Source organism: Cololabis saira, chromosome 10 (genome assembly GCF_033807715.1).
Source record: "Cololabis saira isolate AMF1-May2022 chromosome 10, fColSai1.1, whole genome shotgun sequence".
Lineage (NCBI taxonomy): Eukaryota > Metazoa > Chordata > Actinopteri > Beloniformes > Belonidae > Cololabis > Cololabis saira.
This window is the reverse complement of record NC_084596.1, coordinates 19,567,082-19,585,956: the sequence shown is the minus strand read 5'-3', so window position 1 is coordinate 19,585,956 and position 18,875 is coordinate 19,567,082. Positions and strand designations below refer to the sequence as shown.

At 42.5% G+C, this 18,875-nt stretch overlaps 1 protein-coding gene and 5 non-coding genes across 9 annotated transcripts in view; all 6 read left to right on the top strand.

Moving 5' to 3' along the window:
- Positions 1-18,875, top strand: part of LOC133452554 (ATP-dependent 6-phosphofructokinase, platelet type-like) — a 78,154-nt gene that overhangs the window by 45,368 nt on the left and 13,911 nt on the right. For 2 of the 4 annotated variants that reach the window (XM_061731945.1, XM_061731946.1), the window contains exons 2-13: positions 2,514-2,587; positions 4,717-4,794; positions 6,216-6,405; positions 6,483-6,648; positions 6,747-6,791; positions 6,981-7,089; positions 9,156-9,251; positions 10,144-10,236; positions 10,345-10,470; positions 12,755-12,819; positions 12,974-13,043; positions 16,630-16,776. In XM_061731945.1, the coding sequence (XP_061587929.1) occupies positions 2,514-2,587; positions 4,717-4,794; positions 6,216-6,405; positions 6,483-6,648; positions 6,747-6,791; positions 6,981-7,089; positions 9,156-9,251; positions 10,144-10,236; positions 10,345-10,470; positions 12,755-12,819; positions 12,974-13,043; positions 16,630-16,776 (1,259 nt within the window). Of the gene's footprint in view, positions 1-2,513; positions 2,588-4,716; positions 4,795-6,215; positions 6,406-6,482; positions 6,649-6,746; positions 6,792-6,980; positions 7,090-9,155; positions 9,252-9,566; positions 9,663-10,143; positions 10,237-10,344; positions 10,471-12,754; positions 12,820-12,973; positions 13,044-16,629; positions 16,777-18,875 lie in introns of all 4 variants that reach the window. The other 2 variants (XM_061731944.1, XM_061731943.1) reach the window with 1 other exon arrangement.
- On the top strand, positions 117-241 carry trnar-ucu (transfer RNA arginine (anticodon UCU)). Its single transcript has 2 exons — positions 117-153; positions 206-241. It is a non-coding gene; the product is annotated as a tRNA-Arg (tRNA).
- Positions 644-735, top strand: trnar-ucu (transfer RNA arginine (anticodon UCU)). The gene is given in 2 exon segments: positions 644-680; positions 700-735. It is a non-coding gene; the product is annotated as a tRNA-Arg (tRNA).
- trnar-ucu (transfer RNA arginine (anticodon UCU)) lies at positions 954-1,078 on the top strand. The gene is made up of 2 exons: positions 954-990; positions 1,043-1,078. It is a non-coding gene; the product is annotated as a tRNA-Arg (tRNA).
- trnar-ccu (transfer RNA arginine (anticodon CCU)) lies at positions 1,478-1,569 on the top strand. The gene is given in 2 exon segments: positions 1,478-1,514; positions 1,534-1,569. It is a non-coding gene; the product is annotated as a tRNA-Arg (tRNA).
- trnar-ucu (transfer RNA arginine (anticodon UCU)) lies at positions 1,970-2,094 on the top strand. The gene is made up of 2 exons: positions 1,970-2,006; positions 2,059-2,094. It is a non-coding gene; the product is annotated as a tRNA-Arg (tRNA).

Here is an 18,875-nt window from a genome sequence, read left to right as displayed (position 1 = left end):
GTCCACATAGAAATCCTCACAGACGACCTATCCTGTCCACACAGGAACCTGTAGTGTCTGTACTGTCTGTTGTACAATAAACTTTATGATTTAATGGTCAAACACAGTCTTCAACAGGCTCTGTGGCGCAATGGATAGCGCATTGGACTTCTAGTTGAGCACTTGAGATGTAATTCAAAGGTTCCAGTTGAGCACTTGAGATGTAATTCAAAGGTTGTGGGTTCGAGTCCCACCAGAGTCGTCTTTTAGTAACTCCAGGGTTTGAAGACATGATAATCTCCATTCTGGTACTTGTACCTCTTATCTAAAGGTTAGTTGACATTGCAGCATTTCACACAATAAACAGAGCCCAAAGGGTTGGATGGTAAAATTGATAGCATGTTGGATGTCCAGTTGAGCATGAGATGGAGTTTAAAGGTGGTGTGTTCCAGTCCCACCCAAATAACAATTGTAGATTGCCAAATATTTAATCCCAGTCCGTTGTTGATTTTTTTTCCAAGTCTGTGTGGACACAAATATTGTTTTCTGTCCACATAGAAATCCTCACAGATGACCTATGCTGTCCACACAGGAACCTGTAGTGTCTGTACTGTTTGTTGTACAATAAACATTATGATGTAATGGTCAAACTCAGTCTTCAACAGGCTCTGTGGCGCAATGGATAGCGCATTGGACTTCTAGTTAAAAAGTTGAGATGTAATTCAAAGGTTGTGGGTTCGAGTCCCATCAGAGTCGTCCTTTAGTAACTTCAGGGTTTGAAGACATGCCAAATATTTAATCCCCGTCCGTTGTTGTTTTTTTTTTTCCAAGTCTGTGTGGACACAAATATTGTTGTCTGTCCACATAGAAATCCTCACAGATGACCTATCCTGTCCACACAGGAACCTATGGTGTCTGTACTGTCTGTTGCACAATAAACATTATGATGTAATGGTCAAACACAGTCTTCAACAGGCTCTGTGGCGCAATGGATAGCGCATTGGACTTCTAGTTGAGCACTTGAGATGTAATTCAAAGGTTCTAGTTGAGCACTTGAGATGTAATTCAAAGGTTGTGGGTTCGAGTCCCACCAGAGTCGTCCTTTAGTAACTCCAGGGTTTGAAGACATGATAATCTCCATTCTGTTACTTGTACCTCTTATCTAAAGGTTAGTTGACATTGCAGCATTTCACACAAACACAGCCCAAAAGGCTGTGTAGTACAATTGGTAGCATGTTGGATGTCCAGTTGAGCATGAGATGGAGTTTAAAGGTTGTGTGTTCCAGTCCCACCCAAATAAAAATTGTAGATTGGCAAATATTTAATCCCAGTCCGTTGCTGATTTTTTTTCCAAGTCTGTGTGGACACAAATATTGTTGTCTGTCCACATAGAAATCCTCACAAACGACCTATCCTGTCCACACAGGAACCTGGGGTGTCTGTACTGTCTGTTGCACAATAAACATTATGATGTAATGGTCAAACACAGTCTTCAACAGGCTCTGTGGCGCAATGGATAGCGCATTGGACTCCTAGTTAAAAAGTTGAGATGTAATTCAAAGGTTGTGGGTTCGAGTCCCATCAGAGTCATCCTTTAGTAACTTCAGGGTTTGAAGACATGATAATCTCCATTCTGGTACTTGTACCTCTTATCTAAAGGTTAGTTGACATTGCAGCATTTCACACAAACACAGCCCAAAAGGCTGTGTGGTACAATTGATAGCATGTTGGATGTCCAGTTGAGCATGAGATGGAGTTTAAAGGTTGTGTGTTCCAGTCCCACCCAACTAAAAATTGTAGATTGCCAAATATTTATTCCCAGTCCGTTGTTGATTTTTTTTTCCAAGTCTGTGTGGACACAAATATTGTTGTCTGTCCACATAGAAATCCTCACAGACGACCTATCCTGTCCACACAGGAACCTGTGGTGTCTGTACTGTCTGTTGCACAATAAACATTATGATGTAATGGTCAAACACAGTCTTCAACAGGCTCTGTGGCGCAATGGATAGCGCATTGGACTTCTAGTTGAGCACTTGAGATGTACTTCAAAGGTTCTAGTTGAGCACTTGAGATGTAATTCAAAGGTTGTGGGTTCGAGTCCCACCAGAGTCGTCCTTTAGTAACTCCAGGGTTTGAAGACATGATAATCTCCATTCTGGTACTTGTACCTTTTATCTAAAGGTTAGTTGACATTGCAGCATTTCACACAATAAACACAGCCCAAAAGGCTGGATGGTAAAATTGATAGCATGTTGGATGTCCAGTTGAGCATGAGATGGAGTTTAAAGGTTGTGTGTTCCAGTCCCACCCAACTAACAATTATAGATTGCCAAATATTTAATCCCCGTCCGTTGTTGATTTTTTTTTTTCCAAGTCTGTGTGGACACAAATATTGTTGTCTGTCCACATAGAAATCCTCACAGACGACCTATCCTGTCCACACAAGAACCTGGCATATTTTTATCTGATAATGGCTACCTTAGTATCATAACCTCACTTGTTATTTCCTCTCCTTTTGTCTATATTTCCAGGTATGAATGCGGCCGTCCGGGCCGTCGTCCGAATGGGTATCTATGTGGGAGCAAAAGTCTACTTCATCCACGAGGTGAGGCACGACTCCGTCTCCCAACGATGCCCCTGGAGAGTCTCCAGATTCACTCACGCTCAGCAGTGAATTCAATTAGCACAAACAATACTTCCTTTGTGGTCTTTAATTGTCTTTGAGGGAGCCAGTGGGACACAAAGGCCTGGAATTAACTTACTTTTGTTGACTGAACTTACTTGACCTTAAAAGTCCTAAAATATAAAACACGTTTTGTTAAAAGTAAAATATCAAAATAACAATCAAATTAACTTTTTATTCAGATTGTCTTTTGAGCAGGTAATATGTAATACTTTAAAATGATTCATTCATTACCAGAGAAAGATTATTTATTTAACTTTTAATGGTATTTGCATTTTATGTTGGGTATCTGGAAAATATAAAAACCTAATTTTAAACTCACCATGCATAAGTACTAATTGTGCTTTTTAATCACACTTTTTCCATTATTTTTAATCCAAATTTATATTAAAAAGTAACTGATAACAACTAGTCTCATTTACTGTATAGTGTGACATCACAGACCCGAATCAGAGTAGGATCACACCGCTTCCCCATCTCAATATCCAGCCAAACTCTGCATCAGGATGCATCGTTTGGACCTTGTAACTGGGATCATTAACTCTGTATTTTCAAAGAGAGAGAGCCTGTGAAATAAAGGGATGGAGTCCAGTGGGGGACTATACTCTGTTTAAACAAACAGAGCAGAAAAGAGATGGTTGCAAAGGGAGTTTTTGCATTGTACCACTGCTCGTTTCATCAAAACCTCAGGAAACCTCCAACCGCTCCTTTAAACTGATGCCCTCATTATACTGCAAAAATAAATGACTTTTTGTTAATATTGCTCAATAATGTCGCGCAGGTGGTCGAGTGGTTAGAGCGCATGCCACATACGCAGTGGACCCCGTTTCGAATCCCGGCCGGGGACCCTTTGCTGCATGTCAGTCCCCCTCTCCTTCCCATTGTTTCCTGTCATTGAACTTCCAAATAAAGGCGTCTGTGCCGAAAAAAATCTTTAAAAAAAAAAAAAAAAAAAAAATATTGCTCAATAATTAATATCTGAAGACATAAAAATGTGCACTTTCTAATTGGCATGGGCTGCTGACGTCAGTGACAGCAGCAGGTGGAGATGATGTGGGGGCAGGCTTCATCCTTCACTGGATGCACCGTCATCTCCATCAATAAGCACCTGGCTGTAAGTAATGACAGCCGGGAGACTATTTGCTTTTACATTGGTGTGGATCTCTCCCTGTGGTTCGGCTCTCCCCGCAACAATGCTGCCATGGAAACAGTAGATCCTAAAAGAAGCATAGCTGGTGGCAATATTAGTGACAGCAATTCTGGAGGAGTAAAGACACCAGAGTGAAGAGGAGAGCTATGTGCATCATGGGAGGTTCCCCTGCAGTGTATGCATGTGGTAAGGATAGTTAAACGGATCGATCTTAATGACCAGAACCAGCCCTAACTATAGTCCTCATCAAAAAGGAAAGTCTGAGTCCCAGTCTGACGACTCGACTGAAGGAACCACAAGTAAACCTGCCGTCTCCGAGTGTGCTGCAGGGATCGTATACGAGGTTTTTAGGACATGATGAAGCGCTGTGAAGGGAATCTTAATCACAAAAACTAACAGGTGTCTGAGGCCGTCTCAGATTGTTTCTCTGCGAGAGCTGAGTCCAGGCTCCCTGGATGTATAAGTAGTCACCAGTGAATGTACTTTGATAAATGAGGATCAGTGACCTGAAACTGCCAGGATCTCATTTAAAACCAGAATCATCTCCAACGTTTCCTCTACTTCATACAGCTGACATGTTTGCTAAAGTGGCTGGTGAGTGTTGAGGGAAAACTTCAAATATCCATATTTACACAAGGATTCTGGGCTCTTTGTCAAAGTAATGGGAAACCGAGAATCACGAGCTCAGTTGCAAAGCATTTAGCCATTTGTCAGTTGAGTGGGTCGAACGTCCGGGAGTCATGAGCCCAATCACATAACAGGTAAGTCGTGCTTCGGTTTAGAGAGTTGGACATACAGCTCATCCTGGCCATAACGCTCTCCGCAGCGTTTAAGTGAATATTGGTTTTGTCATATTATGAATGCTCCTGTGAATACCTGCGGTGTTTGCTTCTCATCTCAGGGGTACCAGGGGATGGTGGACGGAGGAGACAACATCAAAGAGGCGAAGTGGGAGAGCGTCTCCAGCATGCTGCAAGTGGTGAGCAGCGCTTTCTTCTGCTGTTTCCACCCTTGAAAATTACCGCAGGAAGATCTTCAAAGACGGGAACAAAGATCTGCCCCCCGCTGGCTCTCCGTCTCTGCAGCTCCTATTTCAAACACAGTGTACTCCTAGTCGTATGTGTATACCAGGGATTCTCAACCGGGGGTCCGCGGACCCCTAGTGGTCGGTGGTGTAATTGCAAGGGGTCCGTATATATTTTTTAAACCGTTTTAGTTGGCATAACTTAATTTCTTTAAAATGCTTTTATTGTGAAATATTTGCAGGAAGCTGTTGTCGAAATTGCAACAATGTTAAAAACAACAAAAGCAAAGAAGAACACAATAAGCAAAAAAAAGAAGTAGATGATGATGGCGCGTATTAAAAAAAAACGCTTGTTCTGACGGCAGGGGTCCTAAGAGTTGATCACAAATTTGCAGGACCAGGACCCCAAAAAGGTTGAGAACTACTGATGTATACAATGTGCAGTGTAGTGTGGAAAGTACGGGCCTTTTTTATGTCAGGTAAACTAAAGAAAACTCCACAAAGACGTGGAACAACAGAGGAGAGCAGCTAGGCAGGTCTAAGCCTCCGTGGTCCACCTGTGTCTCAAGGAGGAGACACAGGTGGATCACAGGTGGAGTAACTTTTCAGACACAGAAGGTCAACAACTTAGAGTGGATAATAAAACTCAAAGACCCACAGGAGTGACAGGGGTTTGCATATGACTCTAATAACTTTTAAGCTCAAAACTCCTCACCTGTCAGTTTAACTGGATGGAGCTGAAAAGTCTTCAAGAACCAAGTCCACCTGACACGGATGATTCCCAGCCACTATGTTGGAGAGAATGGAGAAGGAAGAGGACAATGGACGAAGACGGTGTTAGACACGTGTCAGAGGGTCACGGGCTGGAACAAGAACCTGAGTCAACCATGATGAGGACTTTTAGCCCCTTAAATGACATTTTTTAAATAAAAAACATACAGGTGGAGCCTGATTCCTTCCCTCGTTTATCTTTTTTTTTTTTTTTCTACCTTGTCTGCACACATATTAATGGTATAAACGCATACATACGCATACACATACATATATATATCATCCACTGCCAATCCAGGAAGCAAGAACACATGGAGGCACATGTCGAGCACTGGAAATCTGCAACAAAAACCACAAACGAAACACAGTTTGGACATTGTTCTGAACTTAGAGGCCATTCAAGCTGGATGAATGACTCAACCATGCAAGCATGTGAGAAGGAAATTAAAAGCTCCCATAAAGTAGCCATCAGATTTGAACAAGAGTATGTGAGAAAAACATCCACAGATTTCCTTTGTTAACAGTTATCATCCAATTCAGTTTTAATGACCTTTTCATCTGGGAGAAAGTGTGCAATTGGATGTGGTCGTTTACATTCTCCGTAGGGCGGTACAGTCATCGGCAGCGCCCGCTGTAAAGAGTTTCGCACCCACGAAGGACGTCTGAAAGCTGCTCACAACCTGGTGCAGCACGGCATCACCAACCTGTGCGTGATCGGCGGAGACGGCAGCCTGACCGGAGCCAACCTGTTCAGAGAGGAGTGGAGCGGCCTGCTGAACGAGCTGCTCGAGCAAGGTGCCTTTTCTTCATTTGTTTACATGCCACAGGAGGGAAGACATTTCTTTTAATCCTCCTGTTTTGTCTTCATTCAGGTCTCATCGATGAGGAGGCGGCCAAAAGTAACTCGGAGCTTCACATCGTCGGCATGGTCGGCTCCATTGACAACGACTTCTGCGGCACCGACATGACCATCGGCACGGACTCGGCCCTGCACCGCATCATTGAGGTGGTGGATGCCATCATGACGACTGCTCAGAGGTGAGCGACTTCTCTAAACCTAACTGGAACACCATGTGACATAAGCGCAGTAGAAACCAAAGTATTTCTTTCATGATTATTTTCTGTCATCATTCCAGCCACCAGAGGACATTCGTGCTGGAGGTCATGGGCCGACACTGTGGGTGAGTCTTTACACAAAAATGATGTACATCTTCGGACAAAAGACAGAATATATTCAGATTTTTTTAAATATATCTATCTATGTCAACATTTTTTTTAAAGAAATGTTGTTTGATCATGTCAGCTTGAGTTTAGTCGGTGCATATGTTTAACATACGTTACACAGTAAGACTGTGTCTGTGTTTGCTCAGATACCTCGCTCTGGTCAGCGCCCTGGCATGTGGAGCCGATTGGGTTTTTATCCCTGAAATGCCTCCTGAAGATGGCTGGGAAGAAAACATGTGCCAGAAACTCTCTGAGGTAAAGCTTAAGATAATTTAGTGTTTTTAAATGAGGATCAACGTAAAGGAGGTAAAGCGTCAAGTCTAGTGGGACTTGAACCCGGCAGTAGTTTTGTTAAAAGTAAAAAGAAAAAAAACCACCAACAAATCAAGGACATATATGATTGATATCTTTTATTTCGAACATAACCGCAAAAAAATAAATCAATAAAACAGCAGAACAATAAATCAATAACATAAAAAAGAACAATAATAATCACTAAATAATAAATGTACCTTTGTAAACAAAGAAAATGAGAATTAATAAATATAATAGCAAATTTGTTTTGTTCCTAACAAACATATATCTGATTTCTATTACTTTAGTACATTCTTGTTGGTTTTAGCATTAAAATGTTGCATTTAAAAATATATAAAACGCTGTCCTGGGACGGGAAACCTGCCACCTCTTAAATACAACTTTGGAGCTCTAAGAGAAATCCAGCGCTCTTTCCATTGAGCCACATCTGCAACACTTGCTGCTGGCAGGTCCACCCAAGAGTAGCTTCAAGCGATGCCTGTAAAGCTTTTGGTGATAAATACCTCAGTTGGAACCTTTCTGGTCCCAATAAACCTTCATCCGATGTGCTTTAGAGCTAAGCAAGAGCATGAGCAAGAGATGAGTGCTTATTTGTGTTTCTGGAGCTCCTGCGTTTGTTGTTGTTCTACCCTCCTTCTATATTGGCTTAGTTATGTCAACAGAAAGGGAAACAACACCAACAAACAAGGTGTGTGTTGTTTTCCCTTCTGTTTGTAGTGATATTGAGACCGTTTTTTGCAGGATTTTGCAGTGGTGTGCATGTCTTGTCGCTCTTGAATAAAATGGAGCTAAGTGGTTCTAAACAGTTGGTGCTTAAAGTTCCAAAATATCCACAGCTGGAGTTGGAATTCTATAGATCCATAGATCTCACTCAACCAGTGTAGGAACATTAGCGGGAATGTATTTTAGTGCTGATGTAACTAATGAAACAACATCGGAGCTATCCCTACAAGAGTCCACCTGATCAGTTTTTATGAAGGACTCCAATCCACAACCTTTGAATGTCCTGTCATCATTTAGCCATTAGCTGTCCATTGCACCACAGAGCTGCTTCCATGGGTTACTGCGGCTTTAGAGCTGCTTCAAGCACTGCTTCTGAAGCTTTTGGTGGCAGAGTCTCTTTTGGGGTTCAAATCTTCCTCCCAGTGCTTCCACCTGAGCTGAGTATCATCCCTGAGGGGTGACGACAGATTGGTGTTAAAATTAATTTCCAAGCTCTTTCTAAAAGGAGCCAACACCAGCAGGTCAAGCATAGAGAGAGAAGGTTGTGAAGGTTGTTATGACAATAGAAAACAGAGAGTATCAATGGATGATCCACTTTTATGGAGGTTTTTGCTGTAATAAAAAAATGTCTGGTAGAACTCAGACCCACAACCTTTAAACGACCTTCTAATTTGACAGAGATAAGCCAAGAAAATGTAGGTGAACTCTACTGAAGCTGTTATGTTTCATATTCAAAGTTTAAGCATCCAGTCAGCACCGTGGGACACTACATTAGTGTCCATCTACTTTGGTTCTATGTAACTCTTGTCTTTGTAAGCTGCAGCTCATCCTAACAGCATACAACAAAAAACATCCGATGGGTTTCTCTGGTCCGCATCGCCACTTTTCTTTTTAAACTTCAGCAGTACAGATGTTTTTGCATCTCTTTTGATGGATGTAAATAGTGTCACACTAGACACTACAGGACACTCCACTTGACGAGGCTTTCTGGGTAAAGCGTTGCCTCTGGTGGGACTAAAACCCACAACCTTTAAATAACCCCCTTCTGCTAACTTAGCCATTGTGCCACAGAGCCATCAAAGCCTGCCTTTTCCATCTAATTGTGGTTAAAGAAAGGAAATGAAACCAGTGATATAACGCCAGCAGAGAACATCCAGGTGCCTGTTATAACAGCAAGAGATAAAGACTCAATTAATGATGGAGAACAGTCTGGGTATCTTTGACACTAACTGCTTTTATTCCACGTAGATTTAATGTCCCAGGTGTGTTTGTTTATCGTCCAGAGCCGATCTCGGGGTTCCAGGTTGAATATTATCATAGTTGCTGAAGGAGCCATTGACAGACAAGGACAACACATTACCTCCCACTTTGTGAAGGATGTGAGTAGAGCGCTGCTCCAGACAGACGCAGAGGGGAACCGGAAGCTGGACCAGCTGGTGGAAGTGATTACATCTAGTGGCGTTACCACAGAGCAAGAGAGGAAACCTTTCTCGCCTGAAGACACATTTTAACAGAAGCTTCTGTTAAATATTAGAAAAAATACAATGAACAATGAGCTTCCAACTGAAAGTCAGAGTTAAGGTTTCTCAGTATTTGCGCCGAGGTCATCCTCCATTATCCGATCCAGCTTATGGCATTGCAGAACCTTTCCTGTCATGTGTTCATATAATATTGTTTTCTATATTTCTATCTAGAACCGTGCTGATAAGAAAAGGCTGAACATTATTATTGTAGCCGAGGGAGCCATTGACTGCAGCAACAAGGCGATAACGCCTGATTATATCAAGGATGTAAGTACAGCGGAGGATCAGCCCGAGTCACGGACGCATGCATGGATGTTTCTTCTTCTCTTACTCTGATGTTGGTTTGCTTGATGCTCAAAACCCACATCAAGACATATACAGGCATAATGCCTTATGTGTTTATATGTATATTTAGATATATATCTTTTTTTTCACCTTTTTTGCATGTTGTATTCAGATTTTCTTAATTCATGCTATGTCCTTCTGCACTTTATTTTTTCCTCCTTCTGCATGTGCGTCATTTTTGCACACATCAACATGACAGGAAATGTTTTGCATGATATCTCCCCTCTGTTATTTTTTAAAGTTTACACTTGTATAGACGTCTTGATTCCTGCTTTCTTATATCACCTTTCTGCTGCACTGACACAGTTTTAGATGTGAGAGCTGATATATTCCTAGGGCACAATTATCCTTAATTTCAAGGCATGTAATCCCATCTAATAATCCACACTTGTTCTGCAACCAGCTGGTGGTGCGCTGCCTGGGCTTTGACACCCGGGTCACTATTTTGGGCCACGTGCAGAGAGGCGGAACCCCCTCCGCCTTCGACAGGATCCTGGTAAGTCCCAGTCAGTCACTTATTATTGCTAGATTTTCATCTGCGAGGTGATGGATTCAAAAATCCACTGTAACGTGTCTTACAAGTCCCCTGAAAATGACTTTGCAGGCCAGTCGTATGGGCGTGGAGGCAGTGCTGGCGTTGCTGGAGGCGTCTGCCAACACCCCAGCCTGCGTCGTGTCCTTGGTTGGCAACCAGGCTGTTCGACTACCACTGATGGAGTGTGTTCAGATGGTGAGACTGCATATGGCAGACACAGTAAAAGCTCTGAAACTGAGTAGTCGTAGCGAGTTGCATAAAAAGCTCATCACCTTGTCATTCCCTGAAGAGCATTTGACTCTGGTGGGACTCAAACCCAGAACCTTTGAATACCCTCAGCTGAGACGTCTTAAGCCGGGCATACACTGTGCGATTATCGGCTCGTTTTGAGCCGATTTTCCAGTCGTGCGACTTTTTTTTGATCGGGCCCGATTTTGACCCAATCGTTGCTCGTGCCTCGTGCAGTGTACGTGGGGTAACGACGAGAGATTAACACCTCACGACGAGCTCCCGATCACAAATCGTGAGGTCGCAAGAAAATCAAGCATGTTTGAAATCCTGGTCGCTCCTCGTGAAGGCATCGCACAGTTGAAGCCGTGCTGCGACCAGATTTACCTCATCCTTTCACAGAGAGCATGCGCAATCTCTGATGTCACCTCAAAAACTATTATTTGTAGTTTAAGTGTTGCAAATTCACATTACAAATCATGTTTTAATAGCAAAAAAAAGACAGCATTTCCACGTACGGTGCGGGTCGCCGCGTACCCTGCGCCGTAGGCTCTGCGTTGGTGTAACGCGGAACCATAAATCAGCCTTCAGTGTGTGCGCTGTCTGCTGTAGGCCGTCAGGTCACCCACCTTTTCGTTTCATCTCGTTCCCACCTCCTGCGTGTAAATTCTTTTCACTTTAAAAAAAAGAGCTATTTATGTTAAGCATAGGATAAAAGTTTGAACTCGGATTTTTGGGAAGTATTTTCAAGATCGTTATTTTAATAGCGGGACTATTTCCAGCGGCGCCTGTGTCGAGGAGCGCTTCGGACGCGTCACGTGATCGCGCTGGACCAATAACAGCGGCCCCTGATGTAAACAAACCTGACGTCATACAATGTTGGCACAACCTCGTCTTCCCAAATATGTAGAAAAATACAATATAATGAGCCGAAAAGTGCACAAAAATGACTAAAACAGTGTTATATGATGCCACAATGAAGATGAATTATAAACTAAAGTGAAATAATAAAAATCGCCCATAATGTGATTTCGTTTTTATCATTGTGCTGTACTGTTCGGAACAACTCTTTTTTCTCTTCTCATTTTGCTGGGACGTCGGGTTCCTCCGCGAGACACAACTTTTGCGGTATGCGTTCATTGTTATGTCTAAAAATGATGCGCAGTGCCCACCCAATCAGAAACGGTACAGATATTTTATGATATATTATATTTCCAGTACACAGAGGTCCGACGGGAGGATAATGATCGTATAGTGTGAGCAGACGGGTCGCATCCGAGCATCGGCTCGTACAGTGTAAGAACATAAATCGTGGGCTCTGAACTTTTGAACTCCGCGATCTAGTCGTGCAGTGTGAGATGGGGCAGTCTCATACGATTCAAAATATTGCACAGTGTATGCCCGGCTTTAGAAGCCCAACACGCTATTCCATTGCCCCACAGAGCCATCTGAAGTGTTCGCCGCTTGCAGGTCTCTTTGACCGTATCTCAGCAGGGGTTCCAACATTTTCAGTTAACTATACTTTGGTGGCAATACTTCCAGTCTTAGCATCGGTGGAAGAAGTGGAATAACACTAAACCCCTTTCTTGTTAGTAAACAGTATGACATATTGTGCTGGGCGGGTCAAGGCCGGGCAGACAAGCCGACCTGTACGCTATCACTCATGGATGGATGATGTCAAGTTCAAGCTTCAAGCTTTATTGTCAAAAATGTTCGACATACAGCACAAATGTCCTCTCTGAACCACGGTGCAAAATACAAGTAATAAAATAGAAGGATAAAAATAAACAGTCCGCAATTTAAAATGACATAAACTAAAATTGAATATTTACAGGAGTATTTACATGATGAAATAAAATAGGAGATAAATAGATTATAATTAAGTATAAAACAGGTAATGTCATCATTACCATCATTACTGATCCAATATCTGATTAAAAGGGCACAATAACCACCACACGCTACATTATAGACATGACAGGAAATGCATTTTTTTTTTAAATAAGTTACCTGACATGAAGTGTGCACAAGCATTTTTGATAATTACCTCCCTCCAGAGTCTTCACCGTATCGCCGTTATCCAAAGTTGTTTTCTTCTCTGTTGACGGGTCAGATGCTTCCAGGTCATCATGGCTCCACCCAGCATGTTGTTTGTAGCGTATAAGTGGACTCACACAGACAGAATAAGCATGTGTTCATAAAAGTCTTTCTTCTTGATGACAGAGCTCTTCTTTTTTTGCTTTTTCATCAGACCCAGGAAGTACAGAAGGCCATGGATGAGAAGAAATTTGAGGAGGCAGTGCGACTACGTGGCAGGTACGAGTGATGTCTGGATTTTGAATGTGGCCCATGACCTGCAGTCAGAAAAATAGAGATGTGCTGTAGCTGACTCGGATCAGAGGGAGTCCTGTTTGATATTTGATGTTTCTGCATTTTCAAAGATGGTAAAATGTGCATTTTCACTCTGCAGGAGCTTTGAAAACAACCTGAACACCTACAGACTGCTGTCCTACCGCAAAGCAGATTCCGAACTACCAAACGTAAGCTCCCCGTACAAACATCTCAAACAAGAACACAATCCCACCAGATGATCAATCTTCACCGTTTTAATCCCTTTAATGTGTCTTTTCCACCAGCTGCTCTGAGATTTTGTTCGTTAGCCTGAGGTATTTCCTGGTCAGGTGCATCGTGGATGCTGCAGTCTTTTTGTGACACTAATGTTCTGTTTTTCTCTAACTGTCTGACCCAAGGGAGAGGAGGGAGAGGAGGAGGAGGCAGGGGAGGAAGAGCAGTGTGTATGTGATTCCGTAGACTGTAGACCAGCTTCTGCAGCTTCTGCAGACGTAGTTCACACTTTTAGCTTTTTAGCCACGAGTTTAGACACGTTATTAGGTTTTTGGCTTGTAGTTCCCTCACTGCTGTGATCAAAATGAAAATTATAAACATTTAAAGAGTTTTTTTCTTGATTACATTTCATCTTGGAGAAATTCAGGATTTTTTTAAAGTTTAAATGGAGAAGTGCCACAAACTGACGGGGTCAGTGCTCGTTACCTGTCGCTGTGTCCGTCGTCGCCTAATTCTTCATGGCTTTGCTTAGAAGTAAAGTGTAGACATGCAAAGATGTGCGTTAATGCTGCAGTGCAGGCATCCCATCAGCCCCGCTGTCGAGTGACGGCTGTGAGCTGCTTCACGTGAATCTGAAGTGGCCTCCTCACAGTTGGTCATTGAGTCTGTGGAGGTGGTGGCTGGAGGCGCTGCTCAGAACTCAAAGTGGAGAGGCTCCGTGCGCCGTTGGAAACAGAGAGTTTTAAAGTGCATGACATACGTGCCAGATTCATACTTGCTGTAAAACAGCTGTGAAAGCTGGAGAAACTGCAAAGACAGACATAAGACAGAGGAACTAAGCGAATGGAGTCCAGTCTTGGCTGTAAACATGTTTTGCTCTTTTTCTTCTTTATATTGAACATTTTCAGAAATCAAAACAGTCCAGCACAGTACATACAGATTATATGAAATATGTAGCAAATCCAAAGTACATCCACAGCTATGATCACAAAAGTCCTTATTAGGGTTTTACGTTTCAGGCATCTGCAGTCTAAACTCCCTGGTACTTTATCACTTTATCAAATGCTGCAGTAAAAAGGTCATTCTGACCGTTGATACGAAATCTCAGTCATAACATCAGAGACTCCAATAGAGGTTCATCTCCTCCCCATTTGCTCATAACAGCCTTCCGGCCCAACATAAGCAGAAACTGTACAGTTTTTCTTCTGGAGTCTTAGTGGATCAGGAATATAAACCAATAAACATAATATTGGATTAAGCTGTATTTTCTGCTTAATAATTACACCAACTTCATCATATACAGTTTTCCAAAACTCTTGAATCTTTGTTGAATCTAAAATAGTTTTACATGTTTTTAAAACGCCAAAGCTTGAATTTGAATGATCTTGGTACATAACAGCAATGACATGGACAGGTTTCCCCTCATCCCAGGTACTATGAATTAATTTTACAGAGGTCTGTTCGTCAGCAGTTGAGGCTCATAAACCTTTAAGCTCTTTGTCAGTGTTGTTGTCAAACTGAGCAAGCACTTGCATCACAATTCAGTGATCTTCACATCATCTTCAGCTGGTTTTCCGGCAGAGAGCTCGCATTGGAAACAGGTGCACTACTGTAAACACGAATTAAACGGTCATCCATGTGCACTGGAAATACGTGCACAGGTTTAGATAATCATGAAGTACATCAATGTTTCCAAATGCTTTTAGCCTATTCACATCAGACTGCAACACTTTTAGAAGGTCAAAATATTTTTCTTGTTAAACACTCTGCATCTATGTTTCTGAGTAAAATGAAAGTGTGTTGATATTAGAAGCACTGAGATACACCGCAGGTCTTCACACAGTGTGACAATAACGATCAGGCAGCATTGGCTGCTGAGGAACGAGCTCGCAAACATTTGCATGACACAAGTCGGCCCATGAAATTAAACCTTCCTCCCAAACTGACAGCAAGCTTAAAAGAAAGAAGTGTAAACTAAACTGTGTGTTTTGGAGGTAGATTATTATATTTTTGAATACTATTATAAAGAATATACTAAAGACTTGAAAACAAATTACAGGGTGGAGGGGGGGTGCACATGCACAACAGAGCTGAAATTCCTCTGATACCAGAGAAAAGAGAGAGGGTCATTCACTCCTGCTATCTTCACCGCTCGCGGTGGCCCCTCATTGGCTGAGCGTTAGATGCCATTGTATAGCCGGGTGAGCTCATGTGTGGCCGGGATCCAGCCGTCTGTGGAGATGTTGGCAGGCTCTCTGCGGTATACGAGAATAAACAACATGGTTAAAGACAACAGGAGCCTGGGATCTTCTGGGTTCAGGCATGCATGTGCCACAACAATTTCCCTAAACTTCAACGGGGTTCCCATCACCAGTCGGATATAAGCTTTCTGTTCATCAGAGTAGCTTTAGGTTTGATGAAGCATTTGCAAACTTATATAGCTGATCATCATTAATTTCCATTGCTTTAGACTTCAGCAGGAAATGTAATGTAATGTACTTTATTTATATCGCATTTTACAACAGCCTTTGTGCCAAAGTGCTTTACAGCAAGTAATAGATAAAAGGAGGATAAATAAAAACAAAAACAATAAAATACAACAAAATCTAATAAGATAAAAGCGTCATCACACTACTGGGTGTCACAAGCCGTCTTAAATAAGTGGGTTTTAAGCATTGATTAAAAAATGATGGGCATGGGCGGGGCAGCGGAGAAGGCTCGGTCACTCCGGTGTTTATATTTTGACCGCGGGACTTCCAACAAAAGTTGATTGGTTGACCTCAGCGCTTGACCGTGATTATGGACAGTTAAAAGCTTGGATAAATACGAGGGTGCGAGGCCGTTAACAGCTTTAAAAGCGAACATCAGAAGTTTAAAGTAAATTCTTTAAATTGATGAATGGCTGGTCGCCCCAGGTATACAGTGTTTCACTTCCTTCAAATGTCACATCATGTGAGTTTGGGTATTAATAGCAGAGCGTTGGATGCCTTTCCATTTTGAGGTTCTCCACAATGTCACGTGTCATTATCAACTTGTTTGAAGAGGCAAACATGAAAGACTCGATCCATCGCTGGCGCACAGCACATTTCTGACCCTTACCGAGTTCACGTGGGCTTCATAGACTGCTGCGCGCCAGTTGTGCATTGAGTGGATTCAGATGCGTTTATCTTTCCAGTGGAAAGCTAAGAAAGCTGCTGCTTCACTGCGTCTTTTAGCCGCATGTGGCTTCCTGCATGCAAGGCTCTGTGTGCCCGCCGCTGCGCTGCACGGCTTCTCAGCCGTACATCATAAGTGGATTTGAGGCAGTGAAGATGGAAACCTCCATCGGGGACATGGGGAGTAATCCGTCCACTTGTTGCTCCATTTGCCATTCCCCTCAGGAATGACTTCATCGCCTCTAAAAGTTGCAAATAAAGGCAACTTTTTGAAACCTTGATCATGGCTGTAGTGTGAGGTTATAAAATGCTTGGCAGAGGAACATGTGCACAGGCCTGGTCCTGTTTGGCTTGTTGTTCAGCATCGTGTGTGTGTGTGTGTGACGGCTGCTGTCATCCCCCTCAGAGCTCCTTTAACGTGGCGGTGATGAACGTCGGCGCCCCGGCGGCGGGGATGAACGCCGCCGTGCGTTCTGCCGTCAGGGTGGGAATCACTGAAGGCCACACCATGTTTGCCGTCAACGACGGCTTCGAGGGATTCTACAAAGGGCAGGTGAGCACGTACACATGAGAAACACACAGAGATGCTCATGGGTCAAATCAAGTCCAGTCCTCTAAGAACATCGCTATTTCGCTATATCTCAGGATTTTAAGGAAATCTACAGTGCTATCACCACTTACGGCATCTTAAAACTTCATATCTTTAAGCTTAATTTCTCTCATTTGCAAATATACTGCATTTACAGTTCAGGAATTTAGGAGCAACTCCACTTTCAGGGCCTCAAACTTACATTAACGACTGACTGAAGAGAGGTTAGTTGGTGCCGTGTACTCCATCGCTACTGGAGCTGATTTCAGGTTTTGAGCAGGCATTTAGCAGATGTTTATCTGGACACAACCGAGGAGGTCCCAATGCAAATAACAGAGGTCATCATTAGGCTGCAAAGCAAGAGAAATCTGATGAAATAAATGAACAAGACAGAATAACATCAACAGGTCTGGAAGACGGCATGTGTAGAGACAGGAAGGAAGGAGGAACCTGGGTGATGTCCATGAACATGGATGTCCAATGACTTCAGGCAGTCATCAATTGCAAAAGATTTCCATCCAAGTAGTAAAAATGATATTTACATTAACATTTGTCACCGTGTCCAAATACTTCAGAGCTTCTGAAAATGGAGGCTGAAGTTCCTTAAACTGTAAAAAGCCTGTTTTTGTGATGTCTCTTTGACCAAAGCCGAACGTCTAGACTTTGATCACATCTTATAAAAACTCATTGTCCAAATACTTCTGGACCTAACTATATTAAACCAAACCAAAAACACCCCTCAAGTCTTAAATAGAAGATCTTATTGAACATTTTGTTGTACAGTATTTATAAAGCAAATTATTGCAACCGTCTCACATACGTCACAAGCTAAACTTTGTGTTGCCCCTTTTGTGCTTTTTTTGCCCGATTTGATTTTCATAGACGAGGTCACGCCTTTCCCAAACGTTGTGCACAGTTTTACATTTGCAAGATATGCATGGTGGAGTAGATGACATACATGATAACTTAAGAGTAGAAAGTTAACTCGATTGATGACAACATCACAGTTGTGCCACATTCCCTGCATCTTTGGATTACAGTTTATTGAAAAAGCCAGTTGGTAAGGTTGCTTCAAGCTGGCAGTTTTCTGTTGGAAACCACATGAATTAGATGACATCAGCCCAGTGATCCAACCACAACGTAAAACGTTTAGCTCTGTCTGTTTGAGCTGCCCCAACTCCAAACTCCAAACAAGTGTGTCCAGATAAATACTGTCGCTTACTGTAAGCCAATTACTCCACCCCTACAGCAGCAATGCCGTGCATACACGTGTACAGCACTTGTTTTGATCTAGTCGACTGACCGGACGCAATCCCTCCATGGATACAAACAGGCACACGCAACCCGGTACAAGAAATGAATCTCTGAGGCGGGCTGTCATGTGGGAGGATTAGACGTGATTGAATAGTGAAGCTGTGATCCCTGACTAAAGCCTGCTAAAGTAGGACACCGATTCATGGAAAGAGCTGCTGGTCCGGGGTCGCTCCGCTGGGATAGTCACTAGATCGTGGAATTTGATGAATTCCCTAATTGAGTTGGTTCGAAATATATTTGTGGTTCACAATGACAACCGGATTTAAAGATCTAAAGGAAGCTGAGCTGTTTTATTCATACAAATGCTCACTGAGGAGATTTATCCATCTTCTATACCCGTTTTATCCCTTACAGCAGGGGCGTCAAATGTGCGGCCCGCGGGCCGCATGCGGCCCGAGAGAGGTTTTCATGCGGCCCGCGAGAAGTTTCCAACGCAAAAAAACGAAATGGTAATTTACTAAAAAGGAGGGCATAAATAATTGCCATGAATCGCAGCATATCCGATAATATATTTCTTCTACAAATCCATCGTTATTCCACAAAGAGATTAGTTTTCGACATTTTTTTAGTTTTCTAGAATGCATTTGCTGATTTTATTTCTTTGTAGATGGTCGTTTATTTTTATTAACTGACTACTATTATACCGGTATATTTTCACAGGAAAAATATCACTTCTAAAAAAGATGATAGAAGATATTTATTTAGAGAATTTCAGTTTTGAATACGAGGATAGTGGCAAAGTAAAACAG